The following is a 19,156-nucleotide window of genomic DNA, read 5'->3' as shown; positions in this document are numbered from 1 at the left end:
CTTAAACAGCAGAAATTTGTTTCTCACAGTTCTGGATGATGGAAGTCCAAGGTTAGGGTGTCAGCAGGGTTGGTTTCTTCCAACACCTCTCTCCTTGGCTTACAGATAGCTGTCTTCTTCCTGTGAGCTCCAGTGGTCTTCCCTCTGTGTGTGCATGTGTCTCGTGTCTCTCCCTGTGTATCCAAATCTTCTCTTCTTATAAAGACACCAGTTAGATTGGAGTAGGGCCCACTCCAAGGCCTCATTTTAAATTCACCACCTCTTTAACTCGTCTCCAAATAGAGTCACATTATGAGGTACTTCAGGGTTTCAACATACGAATTTTGCAAAATGCAGCCCATAATAACCTACAAATCTTCTATTTAGAGCAGTGGTTCTTAACGTGTGGTTCCAGAACAGCAGAACAAGGTGACTTGGGGGCTCATTAGACATGCAGACAGTCCTGCCTCACCCCAGATCTCCTGAACTGTGCGGGCAGGGCCACAAGCCCTACAGGGGGTGACTGACAGGCTGAAAGTTTGTGAGCCTCCCAGGTACATTCTTATAATCTTCTATTAGTGGCTTCTTTTCCTTTTCCATTTCAGCTTTTATGTCCTAATTTGTTTGTGCTGCTTTAACAAAATATCACAGACCGGGTAATTAATTTATAAGGAACAGGAAGTCCAAGATCAAAGCGCAGCTACTTGGTGTCTGGCAAGGGCCTTCTTCCTGCATCCTCACACACAGGAAGAGCAGAAGAGAGCAAACCCATTCCCTCCAGACCTTTCACAAGGGCCCTCATCCCATCCATAAGGGCTCACCCTCATGACTTCACAGTCTTCTAAAGGCCCCACCTCTTAATACTATCACAAACTCATGCTCAGTTTCAACACATGAATTCTGGGTGACGTTCAGACCGTAGCACTTATTTTTCTTTCCTTAATGGACTGGCTAGGTCCCTCAGTCTAACATAGAAAAAAGTGGTAATGGTGGGCATTCTTGTGCTCTTGGTTTCAAAGAGTACGTTTCCAATGGTTTACTATCAACTGTGCTTTCTGTGGTGAGTTTCTGCTTTTTGTTTTTTGTTTTTTTGGTTTTTGCAAGTGACCTTTGCAGGTTAGGGGATTTCCTCCTATTCCAAGTTGCTAAGACTTTTGAAAAAACGATCATTAAAGAACGCCAAATTTTATCAAATGCTTTTCTTCATCTACTGAGATTATCACCTTTTTTCCTTTAGTCTTTTAATACAGTGAGTTACATTAGTGATTTTCTAACGTTAAACTAAAATTGAATCTTGAGGCAAGCTCTACCTGATCACAATGTACTATGCAGTCCCTTTATCGGTGCGTTTGGTTTGTTATTTTTAAATTTATGATTCAGCATTTTTGTTTGTGAGTGAGACTGGCCCGTACTTTTTATTTACGGAACTATCCTTACTAGATTGGAGTTTGAGGTTATGCTGGCCCCATAAAAATGATTTGGAGCTGGGTGTGGTGGCTGTCACATGTAATCCTAGCACTTTGGGAGGCTGAGGTGAGAGGATGGCTTGAGCCAAGGAGTTTAAGACAAGCCTGGGCAACATAGCAAGACCCACAAAAAACATAGCAAGTCTCTACAAAACAATTGTAGAGAGTGTCACCACTTTTATTGGATGAGGGATTGTGCCTGTGAACACCAGGGATTTGGGCTGCACAGTGTGGGGCATAGTGTTGGAACCCCTGGGGTGATGCAAGAGTGAAATGGCAGTGGAAAGTGGGGCCATGATCATTCTTCTCTCTCCCCCAAGTCCTAAGCCACTGCCTCCAGAGGGAGCCAAGACCAACCCTTCCAAAAGGCACCGGGACCGACTGAATCAAGAGCTGAGCCGACTCACCAACCTGTTACCCTTCCCCGAGGATGTGCGTGCACGGCTGGACAAGCTGTCCGTCCTCAGGCTGATCGTGGGCTACCTGAAGGTGAAGGACTACTTTGCAGGCAAGTGGTGGCTGCTGTTACAAAGCGAGGGTGAGAGGCCCCCTGGCACCTGCTGGGACCCTGGTGGAGGCTGTGGCCACAAGAGGAAAAGGGGTAACTTGGGTTAACCCTTTGTCCTGGTGAGAGCTGCACCATTGCCTTCAGACCTCAGGCAGAGGCGAGAGGCACCTGCTCGACACAGGTGCATTAGGTGAGCCAGGTGCTCACCTGGGAGTGTGCCTGTCTGAGGTGCAAACCCTGGCTCCTTGTTGTCCCAGGCTGCTCGTGGAAAGAGATGGCACCAGTCCCCTTGCCTGGCTCTGTTATTCTCCAGGGAGAGTCCTTAACGCGACCACCGTGCTCCTGCCTCCCTTTGCTTTGTCATTTCTTGTGAGGATCCAAGTGTTCCTCTACCTTATAGAACTTTGGTTCAGAACAAAGGTCCTCTTTCTCTGAATATAACATAGGATCTAGGATATTATTTCTTCTTGTTTTCTTGAAAACTTTTCCTCCTAAAATTTTCTATTACACAATCTATTCTTCCTTGTCCTGCTTGCTCATTAACTGTGTTGCTACTTAAAGACAGATGTTCTAACCCATTCCCGCAAGTGGAACCTGTATTCAGTGATGCTGAACGAACACGGGTGAGTCTGTGGCCTCCTGTCTTCCCTGCAGCGTCACCTCTCATGAGGGACAATGTGTCCCCTTTGTAGCTCAGAGACATGTCCTGGGAGGATGGACAAGGGAGGCAGACTCTGGGCCTGAACAAAAGGTTAAAAAATGGTCACAATCCTCTCATGAAATTTATTTTATTTTTAAAAAGCTTTTTTAGAATTGCTGGAAATTTGGGAGAAAATCTGGGGGAAATTTAAATTTATATCTAAGTTGATTGATAATGAGACCATCAACTTAGAAAAGTCATCTCCCAAGTAAGCATCATCTCTGAAGTTTTTTATAAACTCCTCCCCAGCTCTACTCCAACAAGAACAAATGTGGATTCATCGTTTTCATCAAATTTGATAAACTTTTGGCCATTATTTCTTCAAATACTTTCTCTGAGTCTTCTCTCTCTCCTCTCTGCGTAGAACTCAAATTACATGTATTTTAGACTGCTTGATGCTGTACCACAGGCCGTTGGTTCTTTGTTCAGTTTTCTCATTGCTGTTTCATTTTGGATAATTTCCACTGACCAGTCTCTAAGCTTATCAGTCCTTTTCTCTGCGAGGGTTCATTTTGCTGTTAAGCCTATTAAAATGTATTTTTTATTTCCGGTATCACATTTTGCAGATCAAACATTTCTCTTTGGTTCTTTTTATAGTTCCATTTCTCTGCTGAGCTTTCATTTATATGATCATTTTCACTTTAAGTATTAGAGTCAAGAATTTTGCTATTCAGTATGGTAGCTATTAGCCATATATAGTTATTTAAATTTAAACTTGTATCAATTAAAATTAAGTAAAATTAAAATCTTAGCTTCTTGGTCACACCAACCACATTTTCAGAGCTCAGTAGCCACATGTGGCTGGGACAGCAGATATGAAGCCATTTCCATTATCACAGGGGAAAGCACTGATCTCCCCAGGAAATTATCTTCCAACTCATCTAAAATTGTAAAACCTCTTTCTCTGTCAGTTGTCTTCTCTTTGCCACTGTGGAAAGAAAATGGAAACTTCTGGACCCCCCACTGTATTTAATTAAAGACAAAACAGCCCTCACTATCTCCATTTCTTCAGATGCATCTTCTTGAATAGAACTTTGGCAACAAGAAAACTGGAGGGTAATACCAAAGAATGCTGATTTCTGCATCATGTTATCTTTCTCTGTGTTCCATCATCCTTCTGTTTTCATATTATTTTAGCCTTCGTGGCAAAGCTGAGAATCCTTAATGGTGAACTTTGAAATGGTTTTTAGGATGATAAAATAGCAAAATGTTCCAAGATTTAAAAAACTAAATAAAATCACTAAGATGAATGTATCTTCAATTTATATATGGGTTAAATGGACTCATATGATCACTGTAAGACAGGATAAATTTTATTCTATTTTTAAAATAAATTTATCTTTGTTCTTTGGAAGACCTCTAATAAAGAACAAAAGTCAGGACATATTAATCTTTAAAATTGTTACAGCTGTTCAGAAAAGAAACTCAAAAACTAAAATTGGATCCAGTCAACCCAGGTAATACATTCTGAAAACTTATGAAACTTATGAAACTTTTGCTCAAAGTACAATGGTAACTGCAGAAAAGCAGCAATTATTTAATCATTCCCAACAACAACATGGAACGTACTCCAAGGACCAAACACACTCCAGGTGGTGGCCCAGGTTGTGGGGAAGAGAACTAGGGTTTTATTTGGGGTGATGACAGCATTTGGGAACTAGAACGAGGTGGTTCTATTAGGCTATTAGCAAAGGAGTCAGGTGGCAGCTTCCTTGAGAGAGATGGTGCCACCCTTTCTTCTGCAGATCCCTCCTCCTGGGAGCAGAAGGGGTGAGGCCTTGAGGCTGAGTCCAGGAAGGCGAAGAATGAGCTCCAAGGAGCTGGTCCCATGGAGCCTCATGGGACAGGGCTGCACACATCCCTGACTGCACTATTCTGATACAGTATGAGCATGAGATACGCTTTTATATTGTAAGCTATTGTTATTTGGGGAATTTTAGTTACAAAAAAATGAATCTTAACTAATGGTCATGGTCAGGACATAAGATTTGTGTGTATATGAGGCCATTGGAGGGTTTTGTACATATATGAGGCCTTTGGAGCAGAAGGGTGATGTTGTATGCTGTATAATTTTTCAGAAATGTCATGCACACTTCTATTCAGAGAATTCACTAAACGGGGCAGAAGTAGAAGCAGGAAGGCCAGTAAGAGTTGGTAATGTCTCAGACCAGGATGGTAGTGGTAGAGGTGGTGAAACAGGTGAGGGTCTGGATCTGCAATTTTTTGGTAACAGGTCATGTCATGCACTTATACCTGATCTGATAGATAAGGCAAAAATGAAATCATCATACACCAAGTCAATGTTAATGGCAGTGACTTTAATGCTAAGGGAGTCGAAGGAGGCACAACAAATTTTCCTCAGGAGAAATAGCAAGGGCACCTCAGAGGAAGCAGAATTTGAACTGAATTAATATTTTGCCTGTAGAGAAGCCACAGTAGGAACAGCCCAGACAAAAGTTAAAATGGGCTCTTTTCCCAGCTAGAGGAGGTAAGTGTTCAATCAGATGTGACCGCTGTTACTGGAACCTTGGAAGAACTCAAGGTGCCAGTACACCGAGTGACACTTGCTATCCTGAAACTGAGAACCAGGGTCGCCTGGATTCTCCTTTTCATCCCTGTGGGATGGCACACGTCCACAATAACACCATTTTTCTTTCTCAGCAACCCTAAAGGACAACAATGCAAGCTGCTCAGTCGACCCACCCATGAACCCAGGAAGAAGTGAACAGACCTTTCCACAAATCAATGTAGATTTGTTTTCTGAAGGGGACTTGCTTCTTCAGGTACTGTACAATACTGACCATCTCTACTTCATGTCAGTGGTTATAACTATAGCAGAAACAGGCCTCGGAGTTTTCCAGAAAATATTTTGCTTCAACTTTTGCTCAATATATATTTAATTATCATGTTAAATTTCTGGTTGAATCGAGTACTCTATATCTAATTTTCCATTTTTGGACAAATCTGTACTCATGGTGCAATGCGGGTGGGAATCATGCTTGGGGTAGGAAGAGTCAGAAACTCTAGCTATCAGTCCCTGATGGTCACCTGCTAGTAGAGTGGTAGTCACTACCTCCCGAAAAGTGATACTCCATCTTCTCTATATGCCTCAGGGGCTGTGAGACTCAGATGTAGGAATATATGTGAAAATCATACTGTAAGCCATCATGTCCTGAGTCATGAAACAACTGTACAAAGGAAGAATTGTGTGTAGATGAAAAACATTACCATATCATACTTCATTTTTACTTCTTTGAGCAATTGAAACATTTCTTTCTCTTTAATTTTCTATCTAAATACGATATATTCCTGCTACCTCACTAAGGAATCCACATTCTGGGTGTCATAAATATAGCAGATTTTTTACCTTACACACCAGAAGTATGAAACCTCAGCAGACAGTCCACAAAGAACATACATAACCACTGGTTGATTGGTCATCCCCTGTGAACTCCCTCAAGGATTATGATTAGAAGCAGGTGGGTCTCTTCTTTAGGTAAGAGAAGGTGGCATGAAAGAACACTCCATCTTCATTTATCTGGTTAAGGCTTATTTATCTATTGGCAAATCATTAGGCTCTTCTCTGGCTGCGCGTTTAGTCTCAGCATACTCTGTCTTAAAAGTCTGTAGTTTCAGGCCGGGCGCGGTGGCTCACGCCTCTAATCCCAGCACTTTGGGAGGCCGAGGCGGGCGAATCACAAGGTCAGGAGATCGAGACCACGGTGTAAACCCCGTCTCTATTAAAAATACAAAAAATTAGCCGGGCGCGGTGGCGGGCGCCTGTAGTCCCAGCTACTCGGGAGGCTGAGGCAGGAGAATGGCGTGAACCCGGAAGGCGGAGCTTGCAGTGAGCCGAGATCAAGCCACTGCACTCCAGCCCGGGCAACAGAGCGAGACTCCGCCTCAAAAAAAAAAAAAAAAAAAGTCTGTAGTTTCATGTGCCCAACCACAAGGTGAGGGATCTTTTTATAAACTCAAGAGATCAGCTACAAAGACCCTGTCAACGTGTTAGCATATGTTAAGATACCTACGCATAGGTTATATGGTTCTCTTCGCTTTTTCGTAAGTTTGAAATCTTTTGTATTTCTCCTTTAAAACAGAAATTTAACACAACAAAATCTCTTGAAATGGAATTCCTAAGAATTATTTAGAATTAGTTTGTTTGGCTGAAAATTCCCAATAGGGCTTGTGTATTAATCTGGATTCTCCAGAGTAACAGAACCAATAGGATGTGTGTGTGTGCGTGTGTAGAAAGAGAGAGATAAATTTTAAGGAACTGGATCATGTGATTGTGGGATAAGTCCCAAATTCGCAGGAGAGGCCAGCAGCCTGGAGACCCAGCGCAGAGTTGATGTTTCAGTCTTAAGTCGAAAAGCTGTCTGGAGGCAGAATTTTTCTTCTTTGGGGGATCTCAATCTGTTTCTCTTAAGGGATTCGATTGATTGATTGGATTTGACCCACCAACATTATAAAGGCGAATCTGTTTTACTCAAAGTTTGCTTATTTAAATGTTTCAATGTGTCCCCCAAAATCTATGTTGAAAATTAATCCCATTGTTGTGATATTAAGAGGTGGGGACCTTTGCAGAGTAATTAAGACATGAGAGCTCTGCCCTTGTGAATGGATTAGTGCCTTATAAAAGGGATGGAGGAACAGGCTGAGGCCCTTTTGCCTTTTGCCTTCTGCCATATGGACACACAGCATTAGTCCCCTCTGGAGGATGCAGCAACAAGGCATCATTTTGGAAGCAGGGAATGGGGCCCTCACCAGACACTGAACCTCCCAGTGCTTTGATCTTGAACTTCTCTGACTCTATAACTATGACAAACAAATTTATATTATTTATAAATTACCCAGCCGTAGGTATTTCGTTACAGCAATACAGATGGACTAAGACACAAATAAATTTATATTATTTATAAATTACCCAGTCGTAGGTATTTCGTTACAGCAATACAGATGGACTAAGACACAAATAAATTTATATTATTTATAAGTTACCCAGTCGTAGGTATTTTGTTACAGCAATACAGATGGACTAAGACAAATGTCAATCAAAAAATACCTTTGCAGAAACATCTAGGCTAATATTTGATCACACATTTGGACATTACAGTCCAACCAAACTGACACATAAAATTAACCATCACAGCTTTATATGTAGGTGTTTCCTAAGTGGCTGTTAACAAGAATTAGTTTCAGTTGCTAAAGACAAAAATCTTGTTTAAACTGATAAAGAAATATTCAACTTCGTTTTGTGGGAACACATTCAGATATTTAGGATTTAAAATCAAATCGAATTTAAATTATTCTATTTTTTCTAAAAGTACATCGGACACAGATACTGTGAACAAAGACCAGACATAAAGTATAAAGGAATTTTAAAAAACAGTAAAAATATGAATGATCTGCAATCCAAATAGAATATCTATTGCTGTTCTATTTGTTTCGTTGTAATAATGATATGGAGGCCGGCAGAGCAGCTCAAACGTGTAATCCCAGCACTTTGGGAGGCAGAGGCAGGCAGATTGCTTGAGCCCAGGAGTTCAAGACTAGCCTGGGCAATGTGGCAAAACCCCATCTCTACAAAGAAAAAAAATAGCTGGGTGTGGTGGTGCACACCTTGTATTTCCAGCTACTGGGGATGCTGAAGTGAAAGGATCACTTGAGCCCGGGAGGTCAAGGCTGCAGTGAACTAAGTTCATACCACTGCACTCCAGCCTGAGTGTCAGAGCAAAACCCTGTCTCAAAACAAATAAATAAAAGGATGTGGAGAGGTGGGGTTTCTGGACTGGCAATGCGAGAAGCTTGACAGATGGCCCCTACCCCCAGCTCAGTGTGATAGGTGCAGCCAAGAGCCAAGAAAATGGGACTCTCTTTTTCCAAGTTCCCAGCCTAGGATTATGGTTTTACCCAGGAAAGGCAGGCTGCCGACACGTTTCATCACCCCTCACTTGTATTGCTGAAGTTCTTCTCTAGGAAAACATGGCTGAGAAGACTGGAGCTCCCTTTCTCCACCTAGCCCCAACTCATAGGGTAGAAACTCTATCCCAGGCACAGCAGGCTGAAAATACTGGCCCCAAATTTCCCCAACTCAGCTTACATGTAGCAGGGAGAATCCAAACCAGAAGAGGCAAGCCAAGATGATCAGGGGTTACTGTCCATGCCCAGGACCCCAGCCATAGAGCGAAGCTATAACTGAGAGAAGCAACTGCCACCTGTGATCCCAGTTCCAATGCAGTGGCACTGGAGAAAGATCGGTCATAAGAACAGAGATCTGTTCAGCTCTCTAAGGGGACTGATATTATTTGGAACAGAGCTTGGAAAATGTATACCTAGGAGTACTCTTGAAAACATATTAAGCCATTATTTCCTGAAATATCTTTTCTGCTCCTTTTCTCCCTTCTTTTCTTTTGGTGTTCCCATTACATGTATATTGGTACACTTAACATAACATAGTACTGGAGGTTCTAGGGAAATTAGGCAAGAAAAATTAGATTTAAAGTTTCCATACTGGAAATGAAGAAATAAAGTTACCTCTATTTGCAGATGATGTCATATCATATATAGAAAATATTAGAGAATATATTACAAAACTATTGAAACTAAGAGTTTAGCAAAGTTGCAGGATACAAGATCATAAGCAAAAACCAGCTACATTTGTATACATTACTGTGAACAATTTAAAAATGAAACTAATCAAACAATTCCATTTACAATAGCATTAAAAATAATAAAATACTTGGGAATAAATTTGGCTGACTAAGCTAGTCTTGCACACTGAAAACAAAACATTGTAGAAAGAAATTGAAGAAGACAGAAAAAATGGAAAGAAATCCTATGTTATGGGTCAGAAATCTTAACATTGTTAAGATAGCAATATTCTCCAAATCGTCCTACATAATTCAACACAAAATGTATCGGAATCGCAGCTGAGTTTTGTTTTGTTTTGTTCTGAAAAAATTGTCAAGCTGATTCTCAAATCTAGATAGAAATGCAAGTAACCTGGAATAGCCCAAAAATAAACTTGAAAAAGAACAAAATTAGAGAATTCACACTCCTGGCTTCAAAATCTACTACAGAAGCCACCATTATCAAAACATTATGGTACTGGCGGGGCATGGTGGCTCATGCCTGTAATCCCAGCACTTTGGGAGGCCAACGTGGGTGGATCAGTTGAGGCCAGGAGTTCAAGACCAGCCTGACCAACATGGTAAAACCCCACCTCTACTATAAATACAAAAATTAGCCAGGCATGGTGGTGCAGGCCTGTAGTCCCAGCTACTCCAGAGTCTGAGGCATGAGAACCGCTTGAACCCAGGAGGCAGAGATGGCAGTGAGCCGAGATTGTGCCATTGCACTTCAGCCTGGGTGACAGAGCGAGACTGCCTCAAAATGAAAACAAAAACACTGTGGTACTGATATATGGATAGAAGCAGAGATCAATAGAATAGAATTTGGAATCAAGGAATAAACCTTTACTTATGGTCAGGTGGCTTTTGCCAAGAAAATTCAGTGGAGAAAGGATAGTCTTCTCAACAAATGGTATGGGGCAACTATATGTCTGCATGCAAAAGAATGAGGTTGGACTAATTTCTTACACAATAAACAATGAAATAATCTGTACACAAAAGCCCTATGACACACAATTTAACCTATATAACAAACCTGCACATGTATCCCTGAACCTAAAAGTTAAAAAAAAGAAGAAACTGAGGCACAGAAAGGATAAATTGCTCTGATCCCACAATAAATGGAAGACTGAGAATGCTTTTCCATTGCTTCTGAAACAGACTAAAGAGCTTGACATGCCCTACAAAATCCTATATGATCTGGTTCTTGTCTATGAACACACCTTACTACTGAAGCAAGACATACTGACCTTCTTTTAATTTCTCAACCATATAATGATTTTTCTCACTCTAGTAACTCTTTCACCCCATCCCCTTGTTTTTCTGCCTAGTACCAGCTACTTATTTCAAATCTGAGCTCTAAAGTCACTTACTTAGGGAAATCTTCCCTGACTGAGTCCCAGTCTTAAGTTCTGTCAGGTCCTCCTATTCTACACACTCATAGCACCTTATATTTTTGCTTACTATTAAAAACATGTATGGGGCCGGGCGCGGTGGCTCAAGCCTGTAATCCCAGCACTTTGGGAGGCCGAGACGGGCGGATCACGAGGTCAGGAGATCGAGACCATCCTGGCTAACATGGTGAAACCCCCTCTCTAATAAAAATACAAAAAACTAGCCGGGCGAGGTGGCGGGCGCCTGTAGTCCCAGCTACTCCGGAGGCTGAGGCAGGAGAATGGCATAAACCCGGGAGGCAGAGCTTGCAGTGAGCTGAGATCCGGCCACTGCACTCCAACCTGGGCGACAGAGCAAGACTCCGTCTCAAAAAAAAAAAAAACAAAAAAAACCCATGTATTTGTATTATCCTTGGACTATTGTCTGTCTCTTCTGGAAAGTGATCTCTGTGAGGCCAGGACTAGAGCTGATTAGCTTGTTATTTCCGCTTGGCCCATATTAAGCTCACAGTTAAAAAGAAAAAGAATAAAAACTAAGACATAAGAAAAAGACCCAGAAATGATACCAAAGCTGGAATTAACAGATCAATACTTTGAAACAGTTATTGTACATATGCTCCATGATTTAAAGAAAAAGATGGGCCTAATAAGTAACAGATGAGAAGTCTCAAAAGAGAAATGGAAACTATGAAAAGAACTAAATGGAGATCCTAGAACTGAAAAACAGAACATCTGACTAGAAAAAAAGGACTTCATGTGCTTCACAGCAGATTAGATTCAGTGGAAGACAACAGGTCGTTGAATTTGAAGATAGGTCAATGGCAACCATCCAAATAAAATCACAAAGAGAAAAATGAAAAAAATTAAAATAGTCTTGGTGGTCTGTGGTACATTATCATGCAGCCTAACATACATGTAACTGAGTCACAAAAGGAATGTAGAGAGAGATTGGGCAGAAAAAAGGATATCAATAGATAATGGCTGAAATTTTTCCAACTTTGATGAAAAATATTAGCCCATGGAGCCATAAAGCTCAATGACCTTGAAGCAGGATAAATACAGAGGACACCAAACTATTCTAGTCTAATTTCTGAAAACAGGAGAGTAAACAATTGGTGTATATGTGTAATGGACTCAGCAATAAAAAGTAATGAATCATTAGTACATGCAACAAGATACATAAGCCTTAAAGCCTTTGTGCTGAATTAAAGCCAAATACAAGGGTCTATACTAAATTCATGTGTACGAAATTCTACAACAGGCAAAATTAATTTAAAATATTAGGTGTGTCATATGTTTGTTGTGGCATTATTCACAATAGCAAAGACTTGGAACCAACCCAAATGTCCATCAATGATAGACTGGATTAAGAAAATGTGACACATATACACGATGGAATACTGTGCAGCCATAAAAAAGGATGAGTTCATGTCCTTTGTAGAGACATGGATGAAGCCGGAAACCATCATTCTTAGCAAACTATTGCAAGGACAGAAAACCAAACACCACATGTTCTCACTCATAGGTGAGAACTGAACAGTGAGATCACTTGGACACAGGGTGGGGAACATCACACACCGGGGCCTGTCGTGGGGTGGTAGGAGGGGGAAGGGATAGCTTTAGAGATATACCTAATGTAAATGATGAGTTAGTGGGTGCAGCACACCAACATGGCACATGGATACATATGTAACAAACCTGCACATTGTGCACATGTACCCTAGAACTTAAAGTATAATTAAAAAAATAAAATAAAGTATTGGGTGTGTCATCAAGAGTGGAGAGAGGTAGAGGTTGGCTAAGAAGGGTCATGATGGAACTTTCTGGAAAATACTCTATATCTTGGTAGGGAAAGTGAATGTATTTGTCAAAAATCTATCGGGTTGTACACTTAGGAAATGTGCAATTCGATGTATGTAAACTGTATATCAATCAATTTAGAAAACAGAAATATTATATGTAGATTGGTGTCACTTAATACCACCCCCTTGAAGAAACAGAATATTCAGGAGTTTCTTTTTAAAAGTCCTTAAATCAAGCAGTTCTTTGCTTGTTTTTGTATCTGTGTCCTGTAAGCTTGGATTGAGGTATTTTATTTTACCAAAATTGTCATCCTTGATTTAACTGAAAAATGCCTAGTTATATTTTATTTACTTTTTTTTATACAAGTCTTGCTCTGTCATCCAGGCTAGAGTGCAGTGGTGCAATCTCGGCTCACTGTAACCTCTGCCTTCTAGGTTCAGGCAATTCTCATGCCTCAGTCTTCCAAGTAGCTGGGACGACAGGCATGCACCACCTCACCCAGCTAATTTTTGTATTTGCAGTAGAGACGAGATTCTGCCATGTTCACTAGGCTGGCCTCAAACTCCTAACCTCAGGTGATCTGCCTGCCTCGGCCTCCCAAAGTGCTGGGATTACAGGTGTGAGCCACCGTACGCAGCCTGTAGTTACTTTTAAATATCAGTTTTACTTATTTGTTATTCTGCATTGTTCTCATATTTCCTATGTAAGAACTGCTTAATTGTTTAAATTCTCCTTCTACCATTCCATATAACTAGGAATAACAGTATTAAGATATATATTTACATTGCTTATAACTGCCTATGCAACTGGGATGCAGGGGTTGGGCTTGGCTTGAAGCATGGAGAGTTCACATATTGTAACAAGAGGTGAGGCAGAGCCTATAAAATACGTAGGAGAGAGTGGTGGCTGTATGAGTCCATTGTCTCATTGCTACAATGGAACAGCCAAGATTGAGTAATTTATAGAGAAAAGAGATCTAATTGGCTCACGGTTCTGCGGGCTGTACAGGAAGCAACAGTCTGGCATTCGCTCAGCGTCTTGGGAAGCCTGAAGAAATTTACCATCATGGCAGAAGGCAAAGGGGGAGCAGACATGTCACGTGGCCAGAGCGGAAGCAAGGAGGCAAGGAGGCAGGTGCCACGCACACTTTTAAATAACCGGACCTCCTAAGAGCTCACTCACTCTTGTGGGGACAGCCCAAAGGGGAGGGTGTTATTCCATCCATGAGAAATTTGCCCCCACGATCCAGTCGCCTCCCACTGGGCCCCACCTCCAACACTGGGGATTACAGTTCAACCTGAGATTTGGGTGGAGACTATAAACCAAAGAGTATCTGAAACAAGTCTCAAGTAATTTAGGAGTTTATTTTACCAAAGTTAAGGACACGCCTGTGACACAGCCTCAGGAGGTCCTGAGGACACGGGCCCGAGGTGGTCAGCCTACAACTTGGTTTTAGGGAGACTTAAGACATCGATCAATTCAATCCAGAAAGGCGGGACAACTGGAACTGGGGGCTTTCGGGTCATAGACGGATTCAAAAATTTTCTGATTGGCAGTTGGTTGAGTTATCATCTAAAGACCTGGAATCAAAAGAAAGGAATGTCTGGGTTATAATAAGGGGTTGTGGAGACCAAGGTTTTATCACGTAGAGGAAGCCTCCAGGTAGCAGGCTTCAAAGAGAATAGATGGTAAATGTTTCCTGTCAGACTTAAAGAGTCTGTTCCATCAGTCTTAAGGTCTGTGTTGATATTAACGGTAAGGAGGTGTGTCCAACCTCCTGTTCCCACCATGGCCTAAACTAGTTTTACAGGTTAACTTTGGAATGCCCTTGGCCAAGAGGAGAGGTCCATTTAGATGGTTGGGGGGCTTAAAGTTTTATTTTTGGTTGAAGGACACAGATCCAAACCATATCAGTGGGAGTATGTAGAAGTTCTGACTGCATTTTCTTTTCAATGAAATAGTAAGCAAAGTTGAGTATAAGGAGAAGGCAGGAGGTATTGATGGTTTGAGAGAAAATGATGTGAAACAGTCATCTAAGAGAATGGGAAAGTGAATGCACCAGGGAAATGTATCAGGATTTATGGGTGGCATTAGGGGCCATTTGAGGTACACAGTCACAAATCCTAATTGAGTTCAGTGAATCAAGAGAACATAGGATTTGAGGATGTACACAAAGGAATCATTACAATGAGAGATATATAGTAAAACTATAATACTAAAGGAGAACGTAATGTGTTTCAACATGATTATCATTACTATTTTTATTATTGTTGTTATCATTATTATAATTAAGGCAGTGTGACTATCTCAAGTCACACACTGAGGCATGCAAGAACCATAGTTTTCACTGTTTTTCTATAACTTAACATTTTAAGACTTTATTTTTCCAAGTGGTAACATAAATTTCTATCAATTCATGAGTTCCTACCCTCTTTCTTGAAACTGATCTAAGTTCATGAAGACCTGCATGGTGCCAAGGTTTGGGAACTGGAAGGCACCTGATCAGGGTGCTGGCAACTTCTGCAGGCTTCATGTTCCCTTCCTGTTCTCTGGATGTGCATCCATGCAGACCCTGATAACTTCCCTTGTTCCTGAGCACTAGTATCCTCACCGCCCAGGGTCATCAAGCTCTCCTGCCCATTCTAGGCTGGGGTAGCACTCTGATATGTCCCAGGCACCCTCTGCCAAGACTCATCAGGAAATCACTTCTTGAATCTTACCAGGGAAGGAAAATGGCTAAGCTTTAAATATCTATCTTCATTAATATTACTCTGAGAGACTGAATACACAAACAAACAATGGCTAGACCATATATAAAAACAGATCTCTGACCCACAGCCTGCACAGGAAACCAGTCCCTTGTCTACAATGAACAGCCCAGAAGGCCAGCCTGCTGTAAGTCAGATTTACAGGAGGTAAGACCATTTCCAATAACAAACCAGGAAGCTAAACAATAACTTCTATAACAACTGGCCCCAAATGGCCAGGACTTCATTAATAAATGACACAGCTTCCCTAATTTTTGCCCCTGCTTCCAACTTAGAACCAACCAGAGAAAGCCAAATGTGCAGCCTACCCTGCTACACAGGAAGCCCATTTCCAGTTAGCTCATGATTCCACAGCTTCCCCGGCGAGCAGCCTGTAATCAGTGCACCCCTGAAACCTGAAACCTTCCCTTTTTTAACTCTGTAAAACGTCCCACTCCTCTGCCTGCACTGAAGTCTTTGCCAAAATGCAAAAGGTGACAGTGGCTGACTCCCTTACCTTAGAAAGCTCTGAAGAAATAGCCTTTGCTTTTTTCATTTGGTTGGTCTTCATTTGTTTCCATAACCCTGAATGTACACACAAGAGGAGAGCAGATTATTATTTACTGACAAGCAAACAAGAATTATTTACTTATAACCAAACAAGAACTGTTTGGTTCTCTTGTGCCCCAATTCCTTACCTCTAGACAATGCAATGAAAGCAGAGGTTATCCTACTCATCAAGCCTGCAGGAAATGCAGAAATATAAATTTGGGCATTCATACACATATTTTCTCCCTCCCCCACTGAAAGGAGGGAGAAAAGCCTTGGAAAAGATCCTGAGTTATTACTTTAACCATTTAGAATGTAAATAAATCTTCCCAAGGGAAACATAAGGCCATCTGTCTCCAGATTTATAACCCAGGATGTCTCTATGTTCCTGGGTCTCAGCCTCCCTTGAAATGTAAACAACTCTGTAGTCTCGGAACTTTGGGAGACCAAGGCAGGACGATCCCTTGACGCCAGGAGTTTGAGGGTACAGTGAGCTAGGATCATGCCCCTGCAATCCAGCCTAGGCAGCAGAGCCAGACCCCATCTCTTAAAAAAGAAAAAAAAAAAATGAAATAACAAATACCACCAGAGCCAGAAATCTCTTTGGAGTTTTCACAAGCTACAGTTGTGAATTAACTTCTGCAGCTTGCTGCTCTTTTAGCCCAGGTCCCAAGTTTCACTCTGATTTTACCAGAATTCCTAACCATACAGAAACACAAACCTTTTTTTCTCTACTACCTCACAGAACCTCAGATGCTCTCAGTTCAGGGCTCCCTCAAACCTATCTGATGTAAAGTAAGGCTTCCTGTCATCCTCTGTAAGAAATGGACAGCCTTCACTCCCCACCCTCCCCAGTTTTCTGAGGGTGCCCTGGGCCTTGTTTTTGGAAGGGACAGCCCGGGATGTGGTGGCAGTCAATGCCAAAGTAGTTCCACAGAAACACCCAGGGCCTGGACCTGGGCCTTCAGGAGCTCCATATGCCCAGAAGCGAGACGAATTAATGAACCAGTCTGAACGCACTCTCTTCTCTGCCTTTCCCCAGGCCCTCAATGGCTTCCTCATGGCAGTCACAGAGGATGGCTACATCTTTTACGTCTCTCCCACAGTCCAGGACTACCTGGGATTTCATCAAGTGAGCAGCTTTGTTTCATTTCAGGGAAGTGAGTGAGTTGGGGATGGGACAGGGCCATGGGCCATGTGCAGCCTGGTCTCTGAGGGGCTATAATGGAAGTCTCAGTCCCTCCTACACACACTCTGTATGTCTTAGAAATGAACCTTCCCGACATGCCGGCTTCCTCACCTGTTGGAGGGCATGTTAGGCCAGGTCCTTTAAGAAGCAGATGCCACACAGGATGAGATGAGCGAGATTCCTCAGGGAGCATCTTCCGAGAAGCAGAACATGGGGAGGCAGCTGTGGACAGGGGAGCTGCCACACTTCCACACAGGTCTGGCCCTTGGGCAGGAGACAGAGGAGAAATGTGTACGGCTGGAAGTTCTAAGAGAATTCGGCAAGGCTGATGGGAAGTTCTTAATCCCGAATTGCCCATCAGAGGCGATCAGAGTCCCCTGGGAACAGGCCGGCCTTGGTGTCCCTGCCACACTCAGTCACTGGCTGGGGACACTGCAGGACCACGGCCCTGAACACGGTGGTGGAGCCATGAGGTGTAGTAGTCACTAGCCCTGCAGTCAGAGCCCAGGGGCACATTTCCGCGACTGCCGTGCTCCCAGGTACTGCTCAGAGCGAGTTCTCTCTGTGGGTGTGTGGAGCAGCTCCTCCCTCCTTGGTTCCCGTGAGTCTCTCTTCCTGAGGGAAGCCCAAAAAGGAGAGGTTAGTGGGGCAAACTGCAGCCCCCAATCAGTGCAGTTGATCTGGGGGTAGCAAACTTTCCCTCCCCAGCCCCTGTTCTGAACCCACCTACCCTCAGCCTCACGTCAGCATGTGCTGATGTGACCCAAATGTTCATTCCTGTGGGTCCAAGCACAGACACCCAAAGCGTCATTGTGGCCCCCACATCAGGGTGGAGGCTGCTGGGGGCCAGAAAATAAATGAAATGCAAGCTACAGTCTGGCCAACACAAACCCACGGAGTCCCTGGACCCACCCAGTGGTCACCAACCTATTCCCTGCACTTATCATTGGGATCAATATAGTTGATTGACGGTTGGACTGATTTCCACACTGGATCCTTGGCCTGTGGAGTCAGAAGCATCATAGTGGACAAAGCCAAGGGGAATCTCTGAAAGCAAGATAGTAAGTCATACCCAGGGAGGTGGCAGAAAGCAGGCCACCATGAAAGCCTGAACAACGCAGAGCTCCTGGCCCCACAGTCTTTCCACTGGATTCCCCTGTGTGGGCCCTAAAGAAACGGAAGGTCCCAGTGATTACTTTAGACTGCTCAGATGTAACCAAACCGTGGGCCTGATTTCAGCTGTGAGCAGAACATACCACCACTGCTCAAACAGATTAACAGGCCCTCAGGTGCATGGTATGTGGCCAGTGATGTGGCAAATGGATTCTTTCCCACTACAGTTTAAAAAAAGAGAAATCAGAAAAAAACCATGTTCATGTGGGACAGAGAATATTCATTTAAACAATTGCTTCAAGGCCATGTTCACCCTTCCCCTGTGTCCTAACACAATCTGAGGACACCTGGACATCCCACAGGACATGACACTGACCATTTACAGTGACAGTGATATGCTGATTGGGCAAGAGGAGCAAGAGGAGGTTAGGGAGGGCAGGTCTCGAGACATGGTTGCCCCTGTGGGAGGGAGATGAGCCTATTAAAATGCAGAGAGCTGCACTTCGGGGCAGCTTTTCAGGGTCCAGTGGTCAGGTCCCCTCCAAAGTGAAAGAAGGCTGCCGGCTTTGAAGGGACAGAGGTGAGAGCAGAGCACCTGGTCATCAGCCTCATGTGGAGGGAGACGTGAGCCACAGTGCAAATGTTTCTAGATTCTTCAGCAGTCGCCAGTGGTCTGTCTGTCACGTTGGGGCCTGGAAGGAAAAAGCAGGAAGATCAGAGACAAGGACATCTGAAATAGGGCATGTTGCTGAATGTATGAGAGTGGGTGCCAAGGGTGAAGATTTTTGTTTCACTCATCAATGTTCACAGAAAGAAGCCCCCGTAGAAAAGGCACTACTCAGCCAAGCAGACAGGATGACTGGGCCACATGGCATGAGCCCACCTGCATCACTGGCTGCCCCAGAACTAGCACGATGGGCAGTAGGCAGAGTAGCTACAGTGGCAGCTATGTACTGTGAGGATTCCCTAAATGCACCTGCAGATATTACTCAGGTGACCGTACAGTGGGGGGAAGGAGAATATCCAGATATTTTCCTCTGTTGGACAGAAGGTGTGGTCACCAGAGTGAATGTCTT

The 19,156-nt window shown here is 43.0% G+C and overlaps 1 protein-coding gene across 1 annotated transcript in view; it reads left to right on the top strand.

The window, feature by feature from the left end:
- Positions 1–1,718: 1,718 nt before the first annotated feature.
- The window catches only part of LOC105520498 (aryl hydrocarbon receptor-like), a 44,835-nt gene continuing 27,397 nt past the window's right edge, over positions 1,719–19,156 (top strand). The window contains exons 1-3 of the mRNA XM_011954248.1: positions 1,719–2,046; positions 5,315–5,436; positions 16,821–16,910. Of these exons, the coding sequence (XP_011809638.1) occupies positions 1,719–2,046; positions 5,315–5,436; positions 16,821–16,910 (540 nt within the window). The remainder of the gene's footprint in view (positions 2,047–5,314; positions 5,437–16,820; positions 16,911–19,156) is intronic.

The sequence above is a fragment of the Colobus angolensis genome, unplaced genomic scaffold (assembly GCF_000951035.1).
Source record: "Colobus angolensis palliatus isolate OR3802 unplaced genomic scaffold, Cang.pa_1.0 Scaffold38, whole genome shotgun sequence".
NCBI classification, from domain to species: Eukaryota; Metazoa; Chordata; class Mammalia; order Primates; family Cercopithecidae; genus Colobus; species Colobus angolensis.
Note: the sequence above shows the minus strand (reverse complement) of the source record. Positions and strands in the feature narration are given on the sequence as shown.